Source organism: Amphiprion ocellaris, chromosome 15 (assembly GCF_022539595.1).
Source record: "Amphiprion ocellaris isolate individual 3 ecotype Okinawa chromosome 15, ASM2253959v1, whole genome shotgun sequence".
In the NCBI taxonomy this organism is placed as follows: Eukaryota; Metazoa; Chordata; class Actinopteri; family Pomacentridae; genus Amphiprion; species Amphiprion ocellaris.
In genome coordinates this window covers 26,214,346-26,235,721 of record NC_072780.1, presented here as the reverse complement: position 1 = coordinate 26,235,721, position 21,376 = coordinate 26,214,346, and the positions used below count along the sequence as shown (strand labels likewise).

Below are 21,376 nucleotides of genomic sequence, written 5' to 3'. Positions count from 1 at the left end.
AGTCATTTGAGAGTACAAATAATTATTTTGCAAGCAGCATATATCAAGATTGTTGTTTTCTGCAGTGTTTTTTATATATATCTGTTAAACTTCTCGAACGGTTCATTTATCTTGAGAACCAGGCAAAACGTTTTCAAAATGTCCTAATTTTCAATCATATTCTCACTGTGAGCATCTAAAAGATGTCAAATTCTTCCTGACAGAGATAAAAGATCACACATCAACAAGCTTTACTAACTGCTGATGAAACTCAATTTCATTAAATTCCCATCAGATTTTGTGAACCTCTGAACTCAAGTTGCTGCTGTGCTCTTCTCTGAAAACACTCATTTTCTGCAGGACGTTTAGATTTCCCACACCTCTCCCAGAAGACATCCAGTTTATCTATGAAGGCTGCTTGCTTTTCCTTCCAGTGAAGTTTCTACAGATCCCATGGGAACAGGAAACCAGCTTCTTCCTTCCAAAGACTAATTTCTCTGATTGGCTCTAAATCTCTGCTTGAGATTTCTCTAATCAGCGGAATCAGCTGCTCTATTTCTGTTTACTTTCCATTTGCATGGTGTTTGCTTGCGGTGTCATGCCTCCCTCAGAACAGCAGCTGCAGCGTGATCGAGTCACATCTTGGCACGTTTTCTGCCTCCATTACGACGAGCGACTGGCGATGCCAGAATCACTGCATGGCGCCACCTTCCAGCTTCCTCCTTCCTCCTTGCGCAGCTATTTTTTGCCCCTCACTTTCAGTCCTGAGAGTTTTGAAAGCTTCGTGAAAGTGGCTCCCCCAGATCCCCACCACGCTCAGTAATTAACGTTTTACGAAGACTCCTTTAAGGCTTGAGGCCTGCGGCTTTATGTCAGGGCGTGTTTATGTCTTTATGATGTGTGCAGGGCTTTGAATGCAGGTCAGGTTAGGACGCCAGGAGGCAAACCAAGGTTGTTTTTTTAAAGGGGCGGAGCCTGAAGTCTCTTAAATTCCTTTTCATAGTAAAATAACTTTCACTCATGCAGGCCATTCAGACTTTTATTTGCATACATTTAGTCAGTTACCAACTATGTTTATGAGTCTTTATTTATAACCATGTGTATTTAATCATTGATTCATTTAGACATTAACTCCTGCTGATGATTAGTTTTGCTTCCCTTTGGTTAATTTCTGTCTACTATTGGAGTAAATATTCAGTGCATCTGTGCATTTTCTGCTCATGTGCCATTTTTACTCAGTGTGGAGTTATTTTGCACTACATATAAAGTCCTGCACCTCTATGGTAAAAGTACAACCATGACTAGTAGTAGAGAGAAATCAAAAATGTCCAAAACAACTCAAAATGTTTCAAAAATTGGCCCGGATTACTTGAAACTTGACAGGAAAAAAATTGCAACAACTTGTACAAAATGACTCAAAACTTCTTCAAACTGACTCAAATATTCTCTAAAATGACTCAGAATTAATCCTAAATGACTCATAACCTCTCATCTTTCACTGCAACATAAAGTCTTTCAACTCTATGATAACAACACAACCATGGCTAGAAGTAGAGAGAACTAAGAAATGTCTTCTGTGCAGTATGGTACAGTTTTAATGTTGTAAATCGTGGCAAAAGAAAAAAGAAAATTGAATTTCTTGGATTATTAATTTCACAAAAAAAACCAAAACAAAAACATATAACACCTGGAATCACCATTGACCACGTTTTACCAAGTGCTCACAGGTGTTACCAACAGTGGAGTAAATAGTGACTTCCTCTATGTTGCATAATTGTCCACCAATTTCTCAGAATTGCTTTCAGAAATTCTTGTCCATTTTTCCTGCAAAATTCCTTCACGTGCTGAATGTTTGAGGGTTTTTCTTCCATGTTACAAACCCAACCACAACATTTCAGTGGAATTTAAATCTGGGTTTTGACTGGACCATTTCTTCTTTTTAAACCTTGGTGGATTTGCTGGTTAGCTGTCCTGTTAAAACGTCCACTTAAAGCTCAGTTTTGGATGCTTTAAAGCAGGTTTTGATGTGATGCAGGGTTCTTAGTTGAGTCACTAATTGCAGTTTGCCCCGTCCCTGAGGCAGTGAAGCAACCCCAAACATGATATTTCCACCACCATGCTTCACAGTTATTGTTGTTCTTCTGAAAAGCATTTCAACATGCTGACTGCTGCTGTGGCCAAACAAGGATATTTTTGATCCAACTGTCCAGAGCACTTTTTTCCCCAAAAGTCCTGCTTCTTGTTTATTGGCTAATTTTCAGTTTTGTTGCTTTTTGGACAACAAAGGCTTGTTTTCCTACCATGACTTGATTGCAGATTGATTGTGTGCATCGACAGCTGCAGATTCTGGGATGAAACTTTGGGCTTCTGAGAGTAAGAAAGGTTCCAATGTTGGCATAAAATCTGAAACCCATATTCTAATTTGATGGATTTTAAGTCCTGATCAATGTTGGGGGTGCACTTACAGTTTCCATACGAGTGGTCTGATTTGTTTCTATTTATTTTAATAACAAAAATGACTGCCAAGGGTCAATTTCTTGTGTTATTTGTTTGACTATACAGTATGCTCTATATTGATTATCTGGAGCCCAAAACCCATGGAGGGGCTCTGACAGCTATGATGTCTTTAAAAAAACTACGAAAGTTGTCCCATTTATCAGCATCCACTCATTAGTGTAGACAATAGAAAGTGTGCGTGTGTGTGTCTGTGTCTGTGTCTGTATATCTATGTATGTATATATGTATATATATATACACACACACACACACACACACACCTTTAATCACAGCAAGAAACTGCAAAGAATGAATCGCTCGATTTTCTATTTTCCGGCAGTCCTTGAGCTACTCATTTAAATGCAGTTCTTTTGTGAAACGTAACTAAATCTAAGCTTGAAATTGTGATATTTCATCAAAATCACTTTATCCTATGAGTCTCATTTAAAAATTCTGGAAAAAATAAACTGTTTACCCAAGATTCTGTTAAAAAATAAAAATTCTGCACCCCTTGGCACAACCGTGAAGCCATTAGTGACAGTCATGTGACTAAAAGTTACTTTTCAGCTGAACTGCAGGCGGCGTTTAGAGAGCAGAATGGAGAAAAGATCTAAAATCAAAAATATTAGTAAAATATCTGTTGCATATAGAACCACTATTTTTCCAGTATTGGTAACAGCTGTGGGACATGGGGAAATGTTATACTGAAATAATTATTGCAACATAAAACATCTAAGAAATTCAGCGTTAATTGTTTCCTTTTCATGATTTTTGGTATTAAAACCATGCCTTACTACACAGAAAACAGTTTTGCATTCTCTCCACGTCTAGTCCTTGTTGTGCTGGTTCCACAGAGGTGCAGGACTTTGTTTCAGTGAAAAATGAGCCCATAGTGAGGAATAGTGCTACAGGAAAAGGCCGAGAAACTGCTTGAAGTTCAGAGGGTTAAAGAATAAAACCTGCTCATAAAGAAAAAAACAACCTTTTTAAAAAAAAAAAAAAAAAAAAACGAAAACATGTTTTAAACTTTTTTGAGAAAAGCTTCCCCTTTGCAGACACATTCAGAGGACTCCTGCTGAACTGCAGCATCATCAGTGATTTTTTTTTTTTTTTTTTTTTTTCAAATGTGGAAGCTACCTTTATGCGGATTCTTTTGGAAACTTTGGAGACTTGCCTATCTTTAAACTTTTTAATTTCCCATCCTCCCCGTTCCTATGCTGACCCCAACACAACCTCCGGTAACAGTAGTCACTCCTCCACTTCCTCTCTGCTGCTTTGTCTTTATTCTGACCCTCGGTATAATTGAGGTGAGGCAACAGTGAGTGCTATTGGGTTTTCCTTTTTTTTTAAAAAGCGACAACAGATCAGTAATTCTAAGCAGAAAAGTTTCCAAGCGCCAGAGTGAATCAGATTCTGTGGCTGAATTTAGAAAAGGTTTAGGCAGATATTTTTTTCTTTTTTTCAGACCTTTGTAGCGCCTCAGAGACAGCGTGAAAAAAATGAACTAGACAGAGGAAGTAGAGACAGAGCCGGAGGGAGTGTGAGTGATGTAATGAGGTTCTGTCCACTTTATAATTAAAATCCTGCAGTCCAATAACCCTTGTTCAAAACCCCATGAGTATATGTGTGGAATCAGAAGCCATGATAGCAGCAGCTCTGTTTAAATCACACGTCTTATTAAGGCTCAGCTGTGTTTGTTTTGTGTTTCTGCTCCTGAATGAGCTTCAATACAACAGCAACTACATGAATACTGTCATTTTTACAGAATGAGGTATAAATTTAACCCAATAATCATTTCTAAAGGGTTTGCTATGATCTTGAAATGCACTTTTACTTGCTTTTTTTTTTTTTTTTGCTCATAAACTAATGTGAGCACTTCAATGAAGAGGAATCATTCAGGTGGAAAAAGGAAAATGTATTTGCAGAAGCACAAGCATGTGTATTTAAAGTATTTGTTGGTTACGTTCTGGTGTAAAAGTGAAACCACAGAGCATCTGTCAGAAAAAACTAGGGATGTCCGATAATATCGGCCCACCGATATTATCGGCCCGATATTGGCATAAAAATGCAATATCGGTCAATATCATTATCTCTTTTTTTTGCCTATCATGTAAATTGATAAAATAATGCCTGGATTTCACCGGCATTTACCAGCACACAAATGACACGTCATCAAACTGCGTCTTGAAGCCGTGTCAGATTTCCGGTGTGCTGCGCTGGCTTTTGGCTCAAAAATGAAAAAAAAAGATAGGACTACATTGCCAGTCGAGTTCGTCTACCAATGGAATGAGGGGAACGTAGCTTTTGCTCTCAACCAAACTACTATCACTAGCCAATGGGAAGTAGAGTGGGGGCGGGGCTTAGAAAGACGTTGAGATCCAGCTGCAGATGAGTCCATTGTTGTCATGGTTATAATGACGCAGTGATACAGAAATCTTCAACAAATCCATGGATCCAGACTATAAGCCGCATCACTGCCAAAATCTAATCACTTGGTCCTTGTGTCATTTCTGACCTTCCCTCAAAATTTCATCCAAATCTGTTATTCCGCTTTTTTGAGTAATGTTGTGCACAGACAAATAGATGGAAAGTAAAATATACGCGGATCGTCACATAACTCTGTCGCGTTCCTTGGCAGAGTAAATAAAAATAAAAGGCGCTTCCTGAGGTTGGAAGAGTTAAACAGAGATGCCAAACCTTTTGGTTGCTGGTGCAAAAAAAAATGAAGGAGTCTGGTGCTTGCTTCTGTACCGTGTCCTCAAAAAACTCATGTATGCAACTCGCGGCAAAAAATGCAGCCACGTGAAGAGTCAGACCCACAGAGCTGCTGTCCTCTGAAACTCACAACTCATTTACCAGGAGCAACATCCACCGCTGAGGTACAGACATCGGACTAACCGGGTTTGTGATTTAAAAACACGCGTGTGCTCGTTCATTGCAGAACACAGCTTGTTGTTCACCAGATCTCAGCCACTCGTTAATCTGCGTTAAAAAAATTGAAGATAAAAATGCTTTGTCAAAACTGTCAGATCAGCATGTTGGTTCCATAAATACACGACATAGCACCAGCTTTTAAGAAATGAGCACTTTAATGTTTTTGTTATTATTTGAACTGAAATATAGGTTGCTGTTATAAACTATATTTTTATTTATTTATTTTTTGCACTGTAACTGTTTGCATAGTTGTATTTCAGAATAAGTAGTGCACATATTGTTAAAAGGTGAATCAATGTCCTTTTCCATGTCTTTTACTGATTAGTTGCTAAATAATATATTTGCACCATGTTGTAGTCAGATGGAATACCTACCACCACCAGCTGACCTTTTTAGTATCACTATAATCTGCATTCTGAGTTTGTGAAGGCAGATTTCTTAATTTCTTACTAATCTAGATTGCAACCCAACCCCCACCCAAAAGGAAAAAAAGGTCAGGTTTAGGATTATTTCTCACTTTAAGCCCTGCAAGTGCAGCTGCAGTAACAAGCTTGCTGTGCCTGACTAACAATATGTCTGTTGTTTGGAATCATTTCCAAGTCCACATATATCGGTATCGGTTCATATCGGAATTGGAAATTGAGAATTGGACAATATTGGCATATCGGTTTTTGGCAAAAAAGCCAATATCGGACATCTCTAGAAAAAACTGTACTGTGATACGTAAAAGCTTCATAAAATTACAGTTTATTTTTTTACCGTGTGTATTTGTTTTCTGCCTTTTAGTACCACTGATCCCTGCAAGGAACCTTCGTTTCTCAGACGTGGACCACAGCTCGGCCCGGCTCACGTGGGACTCGGCCTCCAGGAAGGTCAGAGGCTACAGAGTGATGTACGTGAAGACCAAAGGAGTCCAGACCAATGAGGTGAGAGGATTCTGCAGGAAGTAGTAAGGATCAGTTAATATGTGGCTTTATTTAGAGTCGATTATTGGTGATCAAGGAAGGCTGATAACCAATATTTGGACCCGTTATACATCGAATTGAATGTTTTAACAGGATATAATAGCAGGATCCTGTCATTCATAACTAGGTGTCGTCATTAATAAGAGTCACTATAGCTGAATATGTATTAAATCAGGATGCTCTCCTCTGTTTATGAGGGATTTACTGAGATAGATCGGTTTGTCCCCTGTTGTTCTTCTCTATTCTCTTAACCTTTCACTGTTCTGTCAGTTGCCCACTAAGGTCCACATCTTAAAGCTTTATTAATTATTGTTTTCCAGATTCTGTTTCATGTTAATCTGTGGCTGCCTTCTAGCGTAGCTACTAGCCGTTAGCATAGAGCGTTAGTCACTGTGAGAGTAGCTAACTTTCGACTTGTGTTTCCTGATCCATTTTTGCTGCATGGGAGACATTTTTGAGTGATGACAAACAGGGAGAGGAGGCTGCATCAGACTTGAAGTGGTACATTTTATTTATCAATAATTGGTCAATAAAAATACAGATAAATGGAAAATTGTCAAATATAGGCCACTGTAACTGACAAGGCCAATAGTTGGTGTATCCCGAGGGAGTAGTAAAGTTCTCCTAACTGACATCAATGTTCAGACAGTCTCAGAACTCGGCAGACTAAGCTGTCGGACGGATTACTGCATGTTTCTATATTTGTTGGAGCTGTCACGTCAATTGATCAGAACAAACCAAACTCATGAGGCTAAATCAACCAGATCTGATGATTGTTTGGTCCTGTGTCTAAAGGTGGATGTTGGCAGCGTGACAAACTGGTGGCTAAGGAACCTAACCTCCCTGACCGAGTACACAGTCGGTGTCTTTGCCATCTACGATGAAGGACAAGCCGAGGCCGTGACCGACAGCTTCACTACCAGTAAAATATGTCATCAGGATGCTGGGATTCTTATAATAGTCCACTCTAGGATTTTACTAACCGGGACTGTTTGTGTGTCGGTGTAGAGACTGTTCCAGACCCGGTGGATCTGAAGAGCAGGGACGTCTCCACAGAAAGCTTCAGGGTGTCATGGACGCACCCGGCAACGGACGTGGTGCTGTACAGACTCATCTGGACGCCCACCGACGGAGGAGACAGCGAGGAGGTTTGTATCAAGCTCCCAAAGATCCTAAAGTTCTCTTCCTAAACTCTTAATTACGTTTGCTGTGATGCAGACAAGCGTATTTATGTAAGATGCACAACTAAAGTTGGTTCGGCAGTGCAGCTTTGATCACAACTTGGGTTTGTTGTTTGTCTTGTTGCACCTGCTTGCATCGCAAAGATGACGGTATAACATTTGGATGTCTTTTACGTTTCTCGTCAGTGGAAGTTGCTCAGTGGACAACTGTGATCTACAGTTTTCTCTACAGTATTTGTTATTTGCCTTCACTTGTGATTATACATGTACATTTTCTCTCTATTATTGCAACTTTAAAAGAGTGATTCACTGTTTTCCAGTACGGAGCATCACCTGAGATCTAATATGTTCCCTGATAAGATTTGATTTAGTTAATTATGCTCTTTTTTTTCTTGTTTTCTCTTGCATCACTACTATCATAAAGAAGTCAACAAAAATAACCACAACCAACCACTAACTTGAACGAGCCAACAAACATATTTGTCTCAGTCTGCCTTATTCATTGTTGACTAAAAGTTTTATCTCAAATCTCATAAACATGAATCAGATGATTTCATTAAGAGGTGAGATCAGTATCTCCGATACTCTCAGAGATGATATTCCCCAAAGCAAGACGTGTTATCGACATTTTCACCTGCTGACCTTCATTTGTTGGTCTTTGCCAATATTTGCTGGGTCTTCAAAAATGTCTACTTTGCTGGAAATATCTTGTTTTTACATAGAACAGTTTTAAATCGAGCAAAAATATGAACACAGCATGCAAATGTTCTTCTTTTCTGACTTAAAGAACATTTTTTTTTCTATTGTGGCTGGAAAAGGATTACATTTTGCCAACTTTGTGAGCTGTTCTACTGGTGACAAATCTGATGACTGAGTTAACCCACGGTGTTGTCAGGTGTGGCTTTAAAGGACGCTGATCAGATGAACAGTGAACAGACACTCATTTGGCAGAGACTTTAAAAGGCCACCTTAAAATGCAGCTTTATTGAAATGACATGATGCCACAGGTGGATGCTTCATCAATGGCAACCTCGGCACCCAGTGTTATTGAAATGAAATCCTCAAAAACTTGGTTATTCCTCCATCACTTGAGTTCTCAACCAGATGGACCAACAAATGTTCCACTCTTACCACAGCCTGCAGAATGTTTTAAACATGTCAACATCTGTAGGATGCTCTGGATGTCCAACATCATCATTCATTCCCCTAAGATATCTGTCAACTTCACCGAGCCCTCTATTAAGAGTGGGACGACACTCCACAAACCATCGACATCCTGATTACCTTGATGCATCGCAGATATAAAGATAAAACTTCTGATCATTCACTATTCCATTAATTTGCCACCATCACTTGACATATCAACAAGATGAATCGCATTCTCATGTCTCCAGAAGAAGTACTGCCTTTCTAGCAGTTGAAATGTTCCAGTTCTACCGCAACCTGCAGATTGTTCAGACATGATACCCATCCAACTTCCAGTGGTCCAAAAATATCCATCAACTTCACCAAGCCCTCCATGAAGAGTGGGACAACACTCCACAAACCAGCATCGACAACCCGATCATCTCGATGCTTCGCAGATATAAAAATAAAAACCTCAATTCCTTGGTTATTCCATCCATTCACCGCCATCACTCGATGTCTCAACAAGAATAAATACTTCCCTTGCAGCAGTTGAAAAGGTTCCAGTCCGACCACAACATGCATATTATTCAGACATGATACCCATCCAACATCTGTAGAATGGCCTGGATGTCCAACAATGTCATTCAGTGGTCCATAAATGTCCATCAAATTCACCGAGCCCTCAATGAAGAGGGGGACAACACTCCACAAACTAGCATCGACAAGCATATTAATCCTATGCATCGTAGATATTGAAATAAAAACCTCAAATCCTTGGTTATTCCATTCATTTGCTGTAATCATTTGGCATATCAACAAGATCACACACGTTCTGATGTCTCCAGAAGATGCACTGCCCTTCTAGTAGTTGAAAGTAGTTGTAGTCCTACCACAACCTGCAGATTGTTCAGACATGACCCTCATTAAACATCTGTAGGACGCTGTGGATGTCCAACATCATTCAGTGATCCATAAATGTCAATCATCTTCACCAAGGCCTCCACAAAAAGTGGGACAACCCTTCACAAACCAGTATCAACAAGCAAATTTATGACTCGTTGCTGACTTTTCCATTTTCCATCTGTCCATTATCATTTTATGACATCCTGTCTGTTGTAAAGATCCAATGTGTTTGACCAACAAATACCCTATTATTCCCCTATGGGTCATTCCACATAGAAAGGACAGAAATTACTATAATATTATATGCTGCTTTTATATTTTTGTTCAATATAGTTGGTTAACTCTGAAACTATGAAATGCATTAAACTTTCTCTGCTTCTTTTTCTTTATTGGTCCATTTCAGTTATACGTTTCCATCAAATGCTGATTTTTATTCATCTGTTTCAGGTTCTAGTAAATGGGAATATCAACACCTACGTGATAACAGGACTGAGCCCCTCCACAGAGTACGAAGTCCTCCTGGCCGCCATCTACGCCAACGAGGTCGAGAGCGACGAGGTGATCCTGGTCGAATCCACTGGTAAATTAAATGTTCCTACAACTCCAGGAAATTCTGCTTTTCCAACTGTGCTCATGTTTTAAATGTCTTCACAGTAATTAGTCTGTTGCTCCGGCTGCTTTGCCAACTTGTTTTGTTCATCACAGAGCCAATTTGTCACCTTACGTTTTATCTATTTTCTGTTTGTACACCTGTAAACCAATGAGAGGAGGACATTTTCCAGTTTGAAACCAACATCAGAGGATCCTTTAAACTCTGAGAAATTCTTCATCGTGCAGATCAGTTAAATATTTTTTTATTTCATTTTTCAGTTGAAAGAACAACCACCATCGCTACAACCACCAAGACCACAGCAGGTAAATATTTCAGCTGTAGTTATGAATTTAATCTATTTCTTCTTAACCTGATTTGTTTTATCTTCCTGCACCTCCTCCGCTTCATCTGTTTGGTCATTTTAATACCTCTTCTTGCTCCTCTTTATGTCAGTTTCTGTTCTTCAGTATCTGTAATCAGCATACTGGACGTGAATTTTGCCAGATTCAGTTTAATCCTCAGAACTCTAAGCGATTTCTGGCTATTTTTACTCATTGTGGGCTCATTTTTCACTGCATTATAAAGTCCTGCACCACTGTGGAAATAGAACAACCATGATTAGAAGGAGAGAGAACTCAAAAATGTCCTCTGTGCAGTATGATGCAGGTAAGGCACCATCACTCATAAAAGAAAAACAAACAAAAGTTGAGTACCTTTGATAATTTAATGTAGAAAACTTGAAAAAAAAAAACTGCAATCAACTAGTATGTTATTTTGTCTTCACAGGCGTTACCAAGATAAAGTTTTGTAGTTGTGCAGATGAGCAGAACATGTGTTTTGTTTGTTTGTTTTTACACAAATTTAGTCATCATAAATATTTTATTTTGGGGAATTAATGTAATCTTTTAATGAGGCATGTAGAAAAAATGATCATGGCAAAATATCACAATTTAAAGCTTATATTTGGTTAATTTTCCAGCAGAACAACACTTCAGAGATCAACAATTCAAAGACTTGCTGGAAAATTGGAAATCTCATTGTTTTCTCTATTCATGGTGAATTTTGGTGATTTAAAAAAAATAATAAAACATGCCAATCAAACCTGCTGTTGGGTTTTGGCATGACATTTCTGCCATCAGTTGAATTGCAGGTATTTTATTTTGAAAGGGAAGGTCACAGCATTTTGTCAGATATACTGAATATTATTAAAGGTAAAGTGTTTGCACAGGATTCAGTAAAAAAAAAATAAAACTATCACTTGACAGCAATTCAGATTGTTAGGTTGGACTGCAGGCTGTGTTTACACAGAGTAAAGAGGAAACAAGAATAGAGCCTGAGGAAAGTAAAACATATTTTCTCAATAAAATAAATGCAACATGCCTCAAAAATGGTATACAGAGAAGCAAGTTATTGGAAGATACATTCAGCATGGTGAAACATCTTTCTCGTGTTGATGTGCAAAGTAGTCTGGAAATGTCTGTTGAGGTTTAAAAAATGTAAATAGCTACATATCTATGGTATGCAGAGCCACCTTTTTTTTTTTGCTTTTTTATGATTTGTGGCATTGTCATACTGCAACAAATACTTTGAGTTCTCGTTACTACTATCCATGGTTGTGTTATTTCCATAGACGTGCAGCATTTAATATTGCAGTGAAAAATGAGCCCACTGTGAGTAGAAATGTAACAGGAGCTAAAAAATATCCAGAGTTCAGAGGCTCTAGAATCATGCACATTGGGTGTTTATATGTTGAATGTAACAGGGCAGTTGTAAAAATTATTTGAACTTTTAATCTGATGTGTTGCAAGCAGGAGAGTATAAAGGGGACAATATGTAACAGTGTTGAAAAGATGTTTCAGGAACTTCTTTTTAAAACTTTAAGTGATGCTGAGGATGAATCAGTTCCAGATTAGGAAAATATCAGACAGCTTTTATCTGATTACAAGTTTCCTGTCGTGGTTTCACTGATTTGTAAATCTGTTCCCATGTCTCCATACGGATCTGCCATCATGATGGACGTCAGATGTATTTTCTAGGGAAAAGTTTTCGTACTGATATGAATTTGAGTAAATTAAATGCTAGAATTATATGATAAACAGTTGATGTTTGACTCCATTGATCTGCAGTGTGATTTTTTTTCCTCCCTGTGATCCTGCAGCTCCTCGTTTCGGAGTGAGGAATATGAGGGTCGATGAGGAAACCACCTTCAGTCTGCGGGTCTCCTGGCAGCCTGTCGACTACAGAAACGTCCGACATTATCGACTGAGCTACATCAGCGCTAAGGGAGACCGAGCAGAGGAAATGGTAAGACGCTGGGAGAGCGTTCGCTGTATTTTGCACAGGGGCATTTGAATGATGTGCATTGATTTTCCTTTTGGATTTCTCTTTGGATTGCCTGAAACGGACCAGAATATATAATTGATCACTTTAAGCCACCAGGCCTTTGGTTTTAAAACTTTATCTGGTTGATTTTTTCGAGATCTTTAAACAACTTGGTCAGTGCTGTGTTATTTATGCTACCAGTTGAGTGACACGTGTGACTGGCTGTAGTTGCATCTCGCTACTCAACTCTTTATAAATTTTCATGATTTCTTGCACAAAAGTATCTGTTCTATGGCTATAAAATGCTTGAGAAGCATATTTGATAAGTTTATAAAGCTTGTTTCTTCATTGAAGGCAGCGTTCACTCTGGTACTCCAAAGCCCAGCACAAGAAATGAGTCAAAAACGTGTCAGAACATCCAGATATGTTTTTTAAACCACTCCCAGTTTATATCGATTTCTTTACTAGCGCTGTGTATTCAGGTTGCAGTGTCCAGGTGGACTGGTCTACTGATTGCTCAGTTTGCTCACATTAAGCCAGATTCTCATTGGTCGGAAACCTCTCAAGTAACTTTCATAAGGAGGAAATCTCTACATCAACAGTCTTCCAAGAGTAATCCACTGTTTTTGGTGGTGCAAACAATAGTCCACCGATGAGCACCCTGGCATTTCAGAATTTGAACTGACCCAACCTAATGGAGCCTTGTTAGGTGAAACTTAGCTAATGTTTACTGAACACGGAGTTAGCTCCAAACTCAAAGAAGTTGTTGTTGTGGCAGAATTTTATTTAAAAGGATGGACAGAAAGTTGAGTGTTAACTTTATCAACAGTACTTTGGGTTTGCTGTCCTGCTTTTGGACTCTTTGGCATGTGGAAGAGTTGGGGATCAAACTGCCAACCTTAGAAAAGTGGGCAATCATGACACCTGATAGCTCAAACTTTTTCTACATTTTAGGAATGTAGTACAATGCTGCTGTTCTACACATAGAACATAGGAAAGCAACATTTGTCTTTGTGGAGGTTGTAGGTCTCATTTTGTGTCTCATTTCTGTCATTTTGTTTCTCTTTGTGATGGTCTTATGTCTCTTAAAGGATCTTTTGTGTCTCTTTAAGGTTATTTTATTGTGGGTATCTCGTTTCTCTTTTGGGGGGTTTGTGTCTGTGGTTATTTTGTGTCTCCTTGTGGACATTTTGTGTCTCTTTACAGTTGTTTTGTCTCTTTAGGGTTGTTTTGTGTCTCTTTGTGGTCAATTTGTGTCTCTGTGGTCATTCTGTGTCTCTTTGTGATTGTTTTGAGACTCTGTGGTTTTTTTGAGTCTCTTTGTGGAGGTTTTGTTACTATTTTTGAACTGGGGAAGACTGGTTTCCAGCTGCAGTTGAAGACACTGATTACATGAAGGACCTCAAAAGAAAAGCTATGACATGACCAATATCAAAAAAGTGATACTGAGAAAGATATTTAGTTCCTTACTCCGATTTACACAACCACAGCCAACTCAACAGTACTTTTGGCACTTCAGACCATGAAATCAACATTTATTTAGCATTTTAATGTATTCCTCTCAAGCATGCTCACACACAGTTGCTACACACACAAACATGCATAAAGTAATTCTCTACCAGACAATAAGCGCATGTTTTTGCATCAGGGTTTGTTTTCTGTAAAAGTCTTCTCTCTCTCTGTCTGTCTGTTGTGGCTCATTAGTGTGAAAACCTGCCATTCTCTCTCTCATAAAACCAACTCTTTGAAGATCTGCCACCGTTTTCATCATCATTATCTTCCTCTGCTCTCTTCTGCTGACGACACTCAGAAGGCCTGCCATCAGCTTCAGCAAACTCTGTCTTTGTCTGCGTTCCCTCCTTCTCTCCAAGGAGGAGTTTTAATCTGAAGGCTTGCCATCATCTTCATCAGTAGTGTCCCTTCCTTCTGTTGACACTTATAAAACTCCTTCCATCGCTACCCAAATGCTGAAATCTCTACTCAACTGCCCAACTGAGTCCGACTCATCTACAAACTTTCTGCTGATTACAGTTAGTGTAACTTCTACAACATGCACTAAGTCTAAACTGTAAATTATCAAAACCAGTTCCACAGCGTAAGAACATAAGAATCATCCTGAACTGAAACAGTGGGTGTCCACATATGATTTGGAAGCAAACGTCTGCTTGTTGTTTTCATTTATCTCCTGGTGGTGTTTGTGTGTTTGCAATTCAGTCTCCTTATGGTGGTGCTTCAGTATGACAATAGTAGAGCTGAAGTCAACTAAAGAGAATCTCAGTCAAATGAAATTAACCCCATTTAAAAAAAAAAAAATCCACAGGTTATCTGTAGATGAACTTGTTATTATCATTATTGCTATTTTAGCCTAAATGAGTTCTAAATTAACATAAAAAGCTAGTATTGGTAACATATAAACTCATTTGATCCTGGTTATTTTACATTGAAAGGACAGGAACAGACTACCTGTCCATATTCATATGATTTCTGAGTTATTTCTATTCTTTCTAAAATTATACCAACTGGTGATCTCAGCACAGGAAGTACTGAGAAAAATATATAATGCAGGTTAATGTACAACTGGATGTGGAGATTTTGACTTTGGTTCATCAGCTGGAACAAACTGCAGCCACGTCTCCTTTGACATGGTTTTAGGTAGATTGGAGTCAACTGATTCTTTTCTCTCTTTGGTTGATTTGCTTCTCTTTTTGTGTATCTTTGTGGATATGTGTCTTTCTTTGACATGTCAATGATTCACTTTTTTTGTGGCTCTTGGTATTAGTTTTAAGTAATTTTGCATGTCTTTGTGGTTGTTCTACATTTGTTTTCCATTTGTTTGTGTACATTTTATGCCTCTTTAAGCCAGCTTTAATCTTTATCTTGTCATTTTGTATCTCTTTGGGTCTGTTTGTGGTTATTTTGCATGTATTTCCACCCATTTTGCATCTAGTCATGATTATTTTCTGTGTCACAGAGGTGGTTTTATCTTTGTTTGCATCAAATTAGCATCTATTTTTGGTCATTTTTCCTCTCTCTTTGGTGAAGTCTCTTTGTCTGTGGTCAATTGATATCTCTCTCCAGTCTTGTCGTGCATCTTTGCAGTTTTTGGCTCTTCTATTGTTTCATCTGTTTTACATGGTGCAGACTCATTGAGTAAACAGTTAATAAGTTAGACTTAACAAGTCTAATGCAGGGTTATTCACAGGTAGTCTGTTCCTTCTGCTTGCCAAAATAATGGATTAATCCTGGAAGGCTGTTGATGTAGGGCTTTTCATTTTATCAGCAACACTAGAGACTGATGAGAACGTATTTCCCTCAACCAACCCAGCTATCATCTGGACACTACAGCCCTACAAAAAATTTTGACATGTCAGAAATCCATCTGATTGCTGATTATTCAGGCAATTAATCCTTAAATCCTCTTTCCCTTGCACATCAAACTGATCTGGCAAAGATTCGGCCCAGTTTGAAGTTAGCTGCAGGTGACCAGCTCAGGGCTAACATGAGGTCTTAAAGCTCGATAGTGTCAGTCTGTCATTGAATTTGAGGTCCTGTCAAACCTCAGTCCAGACACCAAAACGAATGCTTTAACTGCAGCACAGTGTAGTAAAGACTCTTATTTTTATTTTGTTTATCTTTAATGTTAACTTTACCGAATCCTTGTCAGAGATTAAGTTACTGAATCCAGCTGTGCTACACAGATTCCCAAATGAAAGTAAAATTAAATAAACACATTTGTAAATTTCACTTTCAGTGGAAGAGAATATCATCCCATATTAAATTGGTTAGCTATTTTTTGCATGTGTTCTTGTACTTCTGTAAGACTTTTTGGCCCGGTTTTAAACTAAATAACATTGTAAACCAGGTAAACATGTATTGGCTTTCTCAGACATGGATTAAAATAGCCTCAGACTTGTTCTAGTCTTGAGTTAAATAATCTTCTTTCTTGAAAGGAGACTAGAGCTAATCCAGGTCTAAATCAAGACTTAATTAAACCTGGACAGAGGCAGGTTTAGCTTCCGAGTAAAGGCTGTATGTCTCACAGTGCATGGTGAAAATGGATTACCTTGACTACATCAATGAAGCTGAAAGACAACCACCAAGACCAGAAAGAAGATTGCTCAGAGACAGAATTAGCTTGCTGAATGAATTTGATGGTACAGATTTGCTTGACCGTTTTCTTATGAACAAACACAATTCAGCTGAAATCTCTTGTTTGCTTCAGACAAAGCTTTCATGTGACTCAGTGAGGGGAACCACTGTACCTCCTTCCTTACAAGTGCTTATCACCTTGAGGTTTTTGGCATGTGGAACCTTCCATCATGAAACAGCAGATTTGTGCGGTGTGAGTGAATCAACTGTCTGCAAAATAGTGCACAAAGTCTTCAAAGCAATATGTGAACTGATAAAGGATTACATCAAGTTCCCTGATGCTGTTGATCAGACCACCTACAAGGTACAGTTCTGTGAATATGGGAACTTCCCTGGAGTAAATTGGCTGTATTGGTGGATGTCATATTTCTATCAAGTGTCCTTCAACAGAAGATCCTGAGCTGTATGGGAATCGTAAAAACTGGTCTTCAATAAATGTACAAGGTGTCTGCACTCCCACTGTGCAGTTCTCCAACATTGTTGCACGTTGGAACGATTCAACATGACTCAAGGATTTTCCAGAACTCCTCTTTGTGTGCTCAATTTGAAGCAGGACAACACAGTGGAATCCTACTTGGTGACAGTGGTTATGAACAGACAAACTTCTTGTTCACCCCTTATCTTCATCCAATCAGACCTGAGCCACAGCGCTACAGCCAAGCTCATATCCACACCAGAGGGCTAGTAGAGCGCATGTTTGGTATCTGGAAGAATTGTTTCCATTGTCTTAGGAATGCATTACATTTTGAACCAAGAAGATGCTGTATTGTCATTGTGGCGATGGCAGTGCTTCATAATTACCTCTGACAGGATGGCTGTCCAGACTCACCAACTGAATATTGCAAAGACCCACATGTTCCCATGGCAGAAGTAGCTAACAACAAAACCATACACACTTACAGAGACACCTTTGCTTTGTAGCACTTTTCATAAAAAAAATATGTGGAGTGATACACAAGTGATGGAAATTCTGTTATTTTGCTTTATGTATGAATATTTTTGTTTTCTGCATAATGTATCATATTTTGCAAATGGCGAAGATTAAGAGAAGAGATGGAGATGGCTCTTTGATAGACAACTCAACATGAAGGATTTTCAGAGTATAATAGTATGTACTCTAAAGCAAGGCCACCATAGATAATATGAATTCATCTTACCTTAAGTTGTTGGAGGGTCCTTTTGGTTACTTTTTCATTTGAGTTATATTCATTCAAAATTGCAGTCTACGCATTCGTTTGTTTTGGTTTCTGTGGTTGAATCATGATGTTTGTTTTCAATTATAGAGTACTTTGAATTTATTTCCTTTAAGTGTCTTCTCGCTTTCACTGAAGTCTTTTGAACGCTTTCTTTTTCCTTTCTCCATTCTAGATTTTTCATATTCCCTCATATTCATGTTGTATTCATATTCCCTCCCTCCCACTGACACTTCTCTCCCAGACCAGCTTAACACCTTTTTGTCCTGCTTTGAAGAGGACAACAAACAGGCAGAGGACACACAGCTGACATCATCAGAGCATGACCAGCCCCCCACCATCCAACAACATCAAGTACAGCGAGTCCTGCGTGGCATCGACGCCAGGAAAGCACCAGGACTGGATGGAGTACCAGGGAGGGGGCTGAAATCATGTGCTCATCAGCTTGCTGCAGTATTCACTAATATCTTTAACCGTTCACTGCAGCAAGCCACAGTCCCCATCTGCCTGAAAACTTCCACCATAATCCCTGTGCCCAAATCCTCTGCTATCACAGGCTTGAATGATTACCGGCCTGTGGCCCTGACACTGCTAATCATGAAATGTATGGAGAGACTGGTGTTACAGCATGTCAAGCCCCACATCCCACTGTGCTTCGATCAACATCAGTTTGCCTACAGGTCCAACAGTTCCGCAGACGATGCCATCTCCATTCGCCCTCCACACGGCTCTCAGCCACATTGAAAACCCCAACACACATATCAGGATGCTGTTCGTTGACTTCAGCTTGGCATTTAACTCCATCAGCCCCAGCAGACTCATCAACAAACTGCAGACACTACAACTTGGAACCTCCCTCTGTCTGTGGATCAAGGACTTCCTGACTAACAGACCCCAGCATGTCAGAATGGGCACACCACATCTCCACCGTCATCCTCAATGCTGGTGTTCCTCAGGGCTGTGTGCTGAGTTCAGTCTTGTACACACTGCACACTTATGACTGTGTCGCTACTCATGGCTCCAACACCCTCATCAAATTTGCAGATGATACAACAACCGTTGTGGTGCTCATCAACAACAGTTATGAGATACCATACAGGGGAGGAGGTCCAAGCTCTGGCGACCTGGTGCAGTGACAACCACCTCAACACCTGGACTGTGAACACCAAACCCCCCCAAATCCCATACCCTTTCATCCCCACCCGGCAATGACAATAAAGCTCTTGGAACTAGTTAATCTGAAGTTAAATAACATCTCAGAAAGCAACTGGATTAGTGTGGATTAATTTAAACCAGATTAGTTTAGTCCTGGTTTTATTTAAGCCCTGAACGCAAAACCGGGCCTTTCTGTTTTACATGATGATGTTTATGGTTTTTCCATGAATTACTCATCTGTGACATGTAGTTTTGCTGGGAATCTTAAGCAATTCCAACGTTACAATTGCATTATTTCATCTAAATCGCTTTATTCTAGGACTCATTTTAAAGTTTGCGAAAAATAAATTGTTTGCTCACACCAGATTCTGGAAAAAAACTAAAAATTCTGTGCACTGTAGGGCAACCAAGAAGACACTACTGATTCAGCTGTGACAAACAGGCACGTGGCCAAAATTTAGGGTCTTTTTTTGCTGAACTGCAGGCAGTGTTTACACAGAGCGGACTATGGAATCAAATTGAAAATATAAGTTGTAAAAAATTGAAAGTATTGAGAGTCACAATTTTTTCCCAGTATTGATAACACTTGTAGGAAGTTGGAAAAATGTTGTATATCTTAATTCCACATTTTTTCCAAATTTTGTAATATAAATAATCAAGGAAATTTAACTTTCATTTCTTTTTTCTGTGATTTATGTAACTATAGCTTTGCCATACTACACATAATGCAATTTTGAGTTCTCTCTACTTCTAGTCATAGTTGTGTTGTTTCCATAGAGGTGTAGGACTTCATACTGCAGTGAAAAATGAGCCCACAGTGAGTAAAAATGTGCTCTAAAAAATCCATCCAAAACTTCTTAGAGTTCAGAGGGTTTAGGATATTTCTGTTGTGCATCTTAGTTTTTTGTTGCATACAGTAATCCACAGTATGTCAGGTTAATGAATGTGAAATATGTCCAATATTCTGCCATATTTTCATGACTCTTAGTTGACAGCTGTGTATTTGTGTGCGTCGGCCGACTCTAGACACAGGTACCACATCAGCCTTTTCATCCTGACAATAAAGAGCCGCCAGCTGCTTGCATCGGCGACTTGTTAAATGAGATCTCTTATCAAAGTGCGAACAGCTGTGGGCTCTGTTTGGCAGTCCAGTCAGGTTATGAATCATCAAGTGCTCCACTCAATAGCTGCCATTTAGATGTCTATCTGCTAGAAAAAAGGAAAGACAAAACTGGCAGGTCTCCTCTACTGCTTTGTTCAAAGCGAGTTTTGAGATTGGAGATTTTTGGCTGCCAAGCGAGAGCTTCTAAACAAAAAGATGAAATTAATAAAAACAACTTGTTTATATGTTACTGATTTCTGGATGGTAATTATCCCACTTAATCTTCACTGATTTAATCTGATGTTAAAGTGCTAATAAATAAAGATCGCCAGTCACATGTTGGCTCCGTAGCTGTAACTAAATCATATCAAGCTTAATTAAACTGCAGATTTTATGCAGCAATTTCATGCAAAGTGTTGTCAAATGTAATTGCAAACCACTCAACATCATAGAGACAGACGAGACGATGAGTGTTATTAAAGCAAATCCCCAAGATGCTACAACATTGTCGGCTTCTCTTGGCAATTTTAAGTAATAAGAGGCTCCAAATTCCCCAAACTTCAAAAACTTTATGTTTGGAGAGCTTTTGTTTTAGTTTTTATGCTTTTCAGACTCCCTTTCTCTTGTTCTTCTGATGGAGCAATCAGGGGAGACAACAATAGTGTAGTGATCTGCTCTGTCTTCACTGCTTTTATCCCTAACATTCATTGATTTATGTCAACCAGCTGTTCCACGTAATTTACGCTCAAATCACCTGGAACATGACATTTGGTTCTGTTTAAATTTTCATCATGGGCAAACACAAATCAAGCTGAATTCAAAAACCAGTAAGTCTTGTGATGATGCATCTGCCAGTTGTCATTGTTACTCATTCAAATTTTGGACACTGTGCAGAAGGTCGAGGAGTATATATTTAACTGGAAACTTATCCTCTGTTTTTTTGCAAAATTTTTTGCTCAATTTTCACTCACTGTGGGGTCAGTTTTCACTGCACTTTCACTATAAAGCCCTGAACCTTTGGCAACAGCACATCAATTGCTCGACGTAAAGAGAACTCAGAAATGTCTTCAGTGCATAATGAAAACTAAAAGTTGAATTTCATTGATTATTTTACAGAAATTTAAAACACTTGGAATCAACATGTACAGCAGTTTACCAAGTACTCACCATTGTTACCAATAATGGAACACAGCTTGCAGTTCAGCCTAGTTTAATGACAAGGTCCTTGAATTGTTGCTGGTGAAGCTATTGAACGATTTTGTGAAAATAAACTGTAT

The 21,376-nt window shown here is 38.9% G+C and overlaps 1 protein-coding gene across 1 annotated transcript in view; it reads left to right on the top strand.

Moving 5' to 3' along the window:
• LOC111571909 (collagen alpha-1(XIV) chain) overlaps positions 1 to 21,376 on the top strand; it is a 245,817-nt gene that overhangs the window by 102,054 nt on the left and 122,387 nt on the right. Inside the window, exons 14-19 of the mRNA XM_055017695.1 lie at positions 6,196 to 6,335; positions 7,170 to 7,296; positions 7,383 to 7,522; positions 10,034 to 10,166; positions 10,457 to 10,501; positions 12,337 to 12,482. Of these exons, the coding sequence (XP_054873670.1) occupies positions 6,196 to 6,335; positions 7,170 to 7,296; positions 7,383 to 7,522; positions 10,034 to 10,166; positions 10,457 to 10,501; positions 12,337 to 12,482 (731 nt within the window). The remainder of the gene's footprint in view (positions 1 to 6,195; positions 6,336 to 7,169; positions 7,297 to 7,382; positions 7,523 to 10,033; positions 10,167 to 10,456; positions 10,502 to 12,336; positions 12,483 to 21,376) is intronic.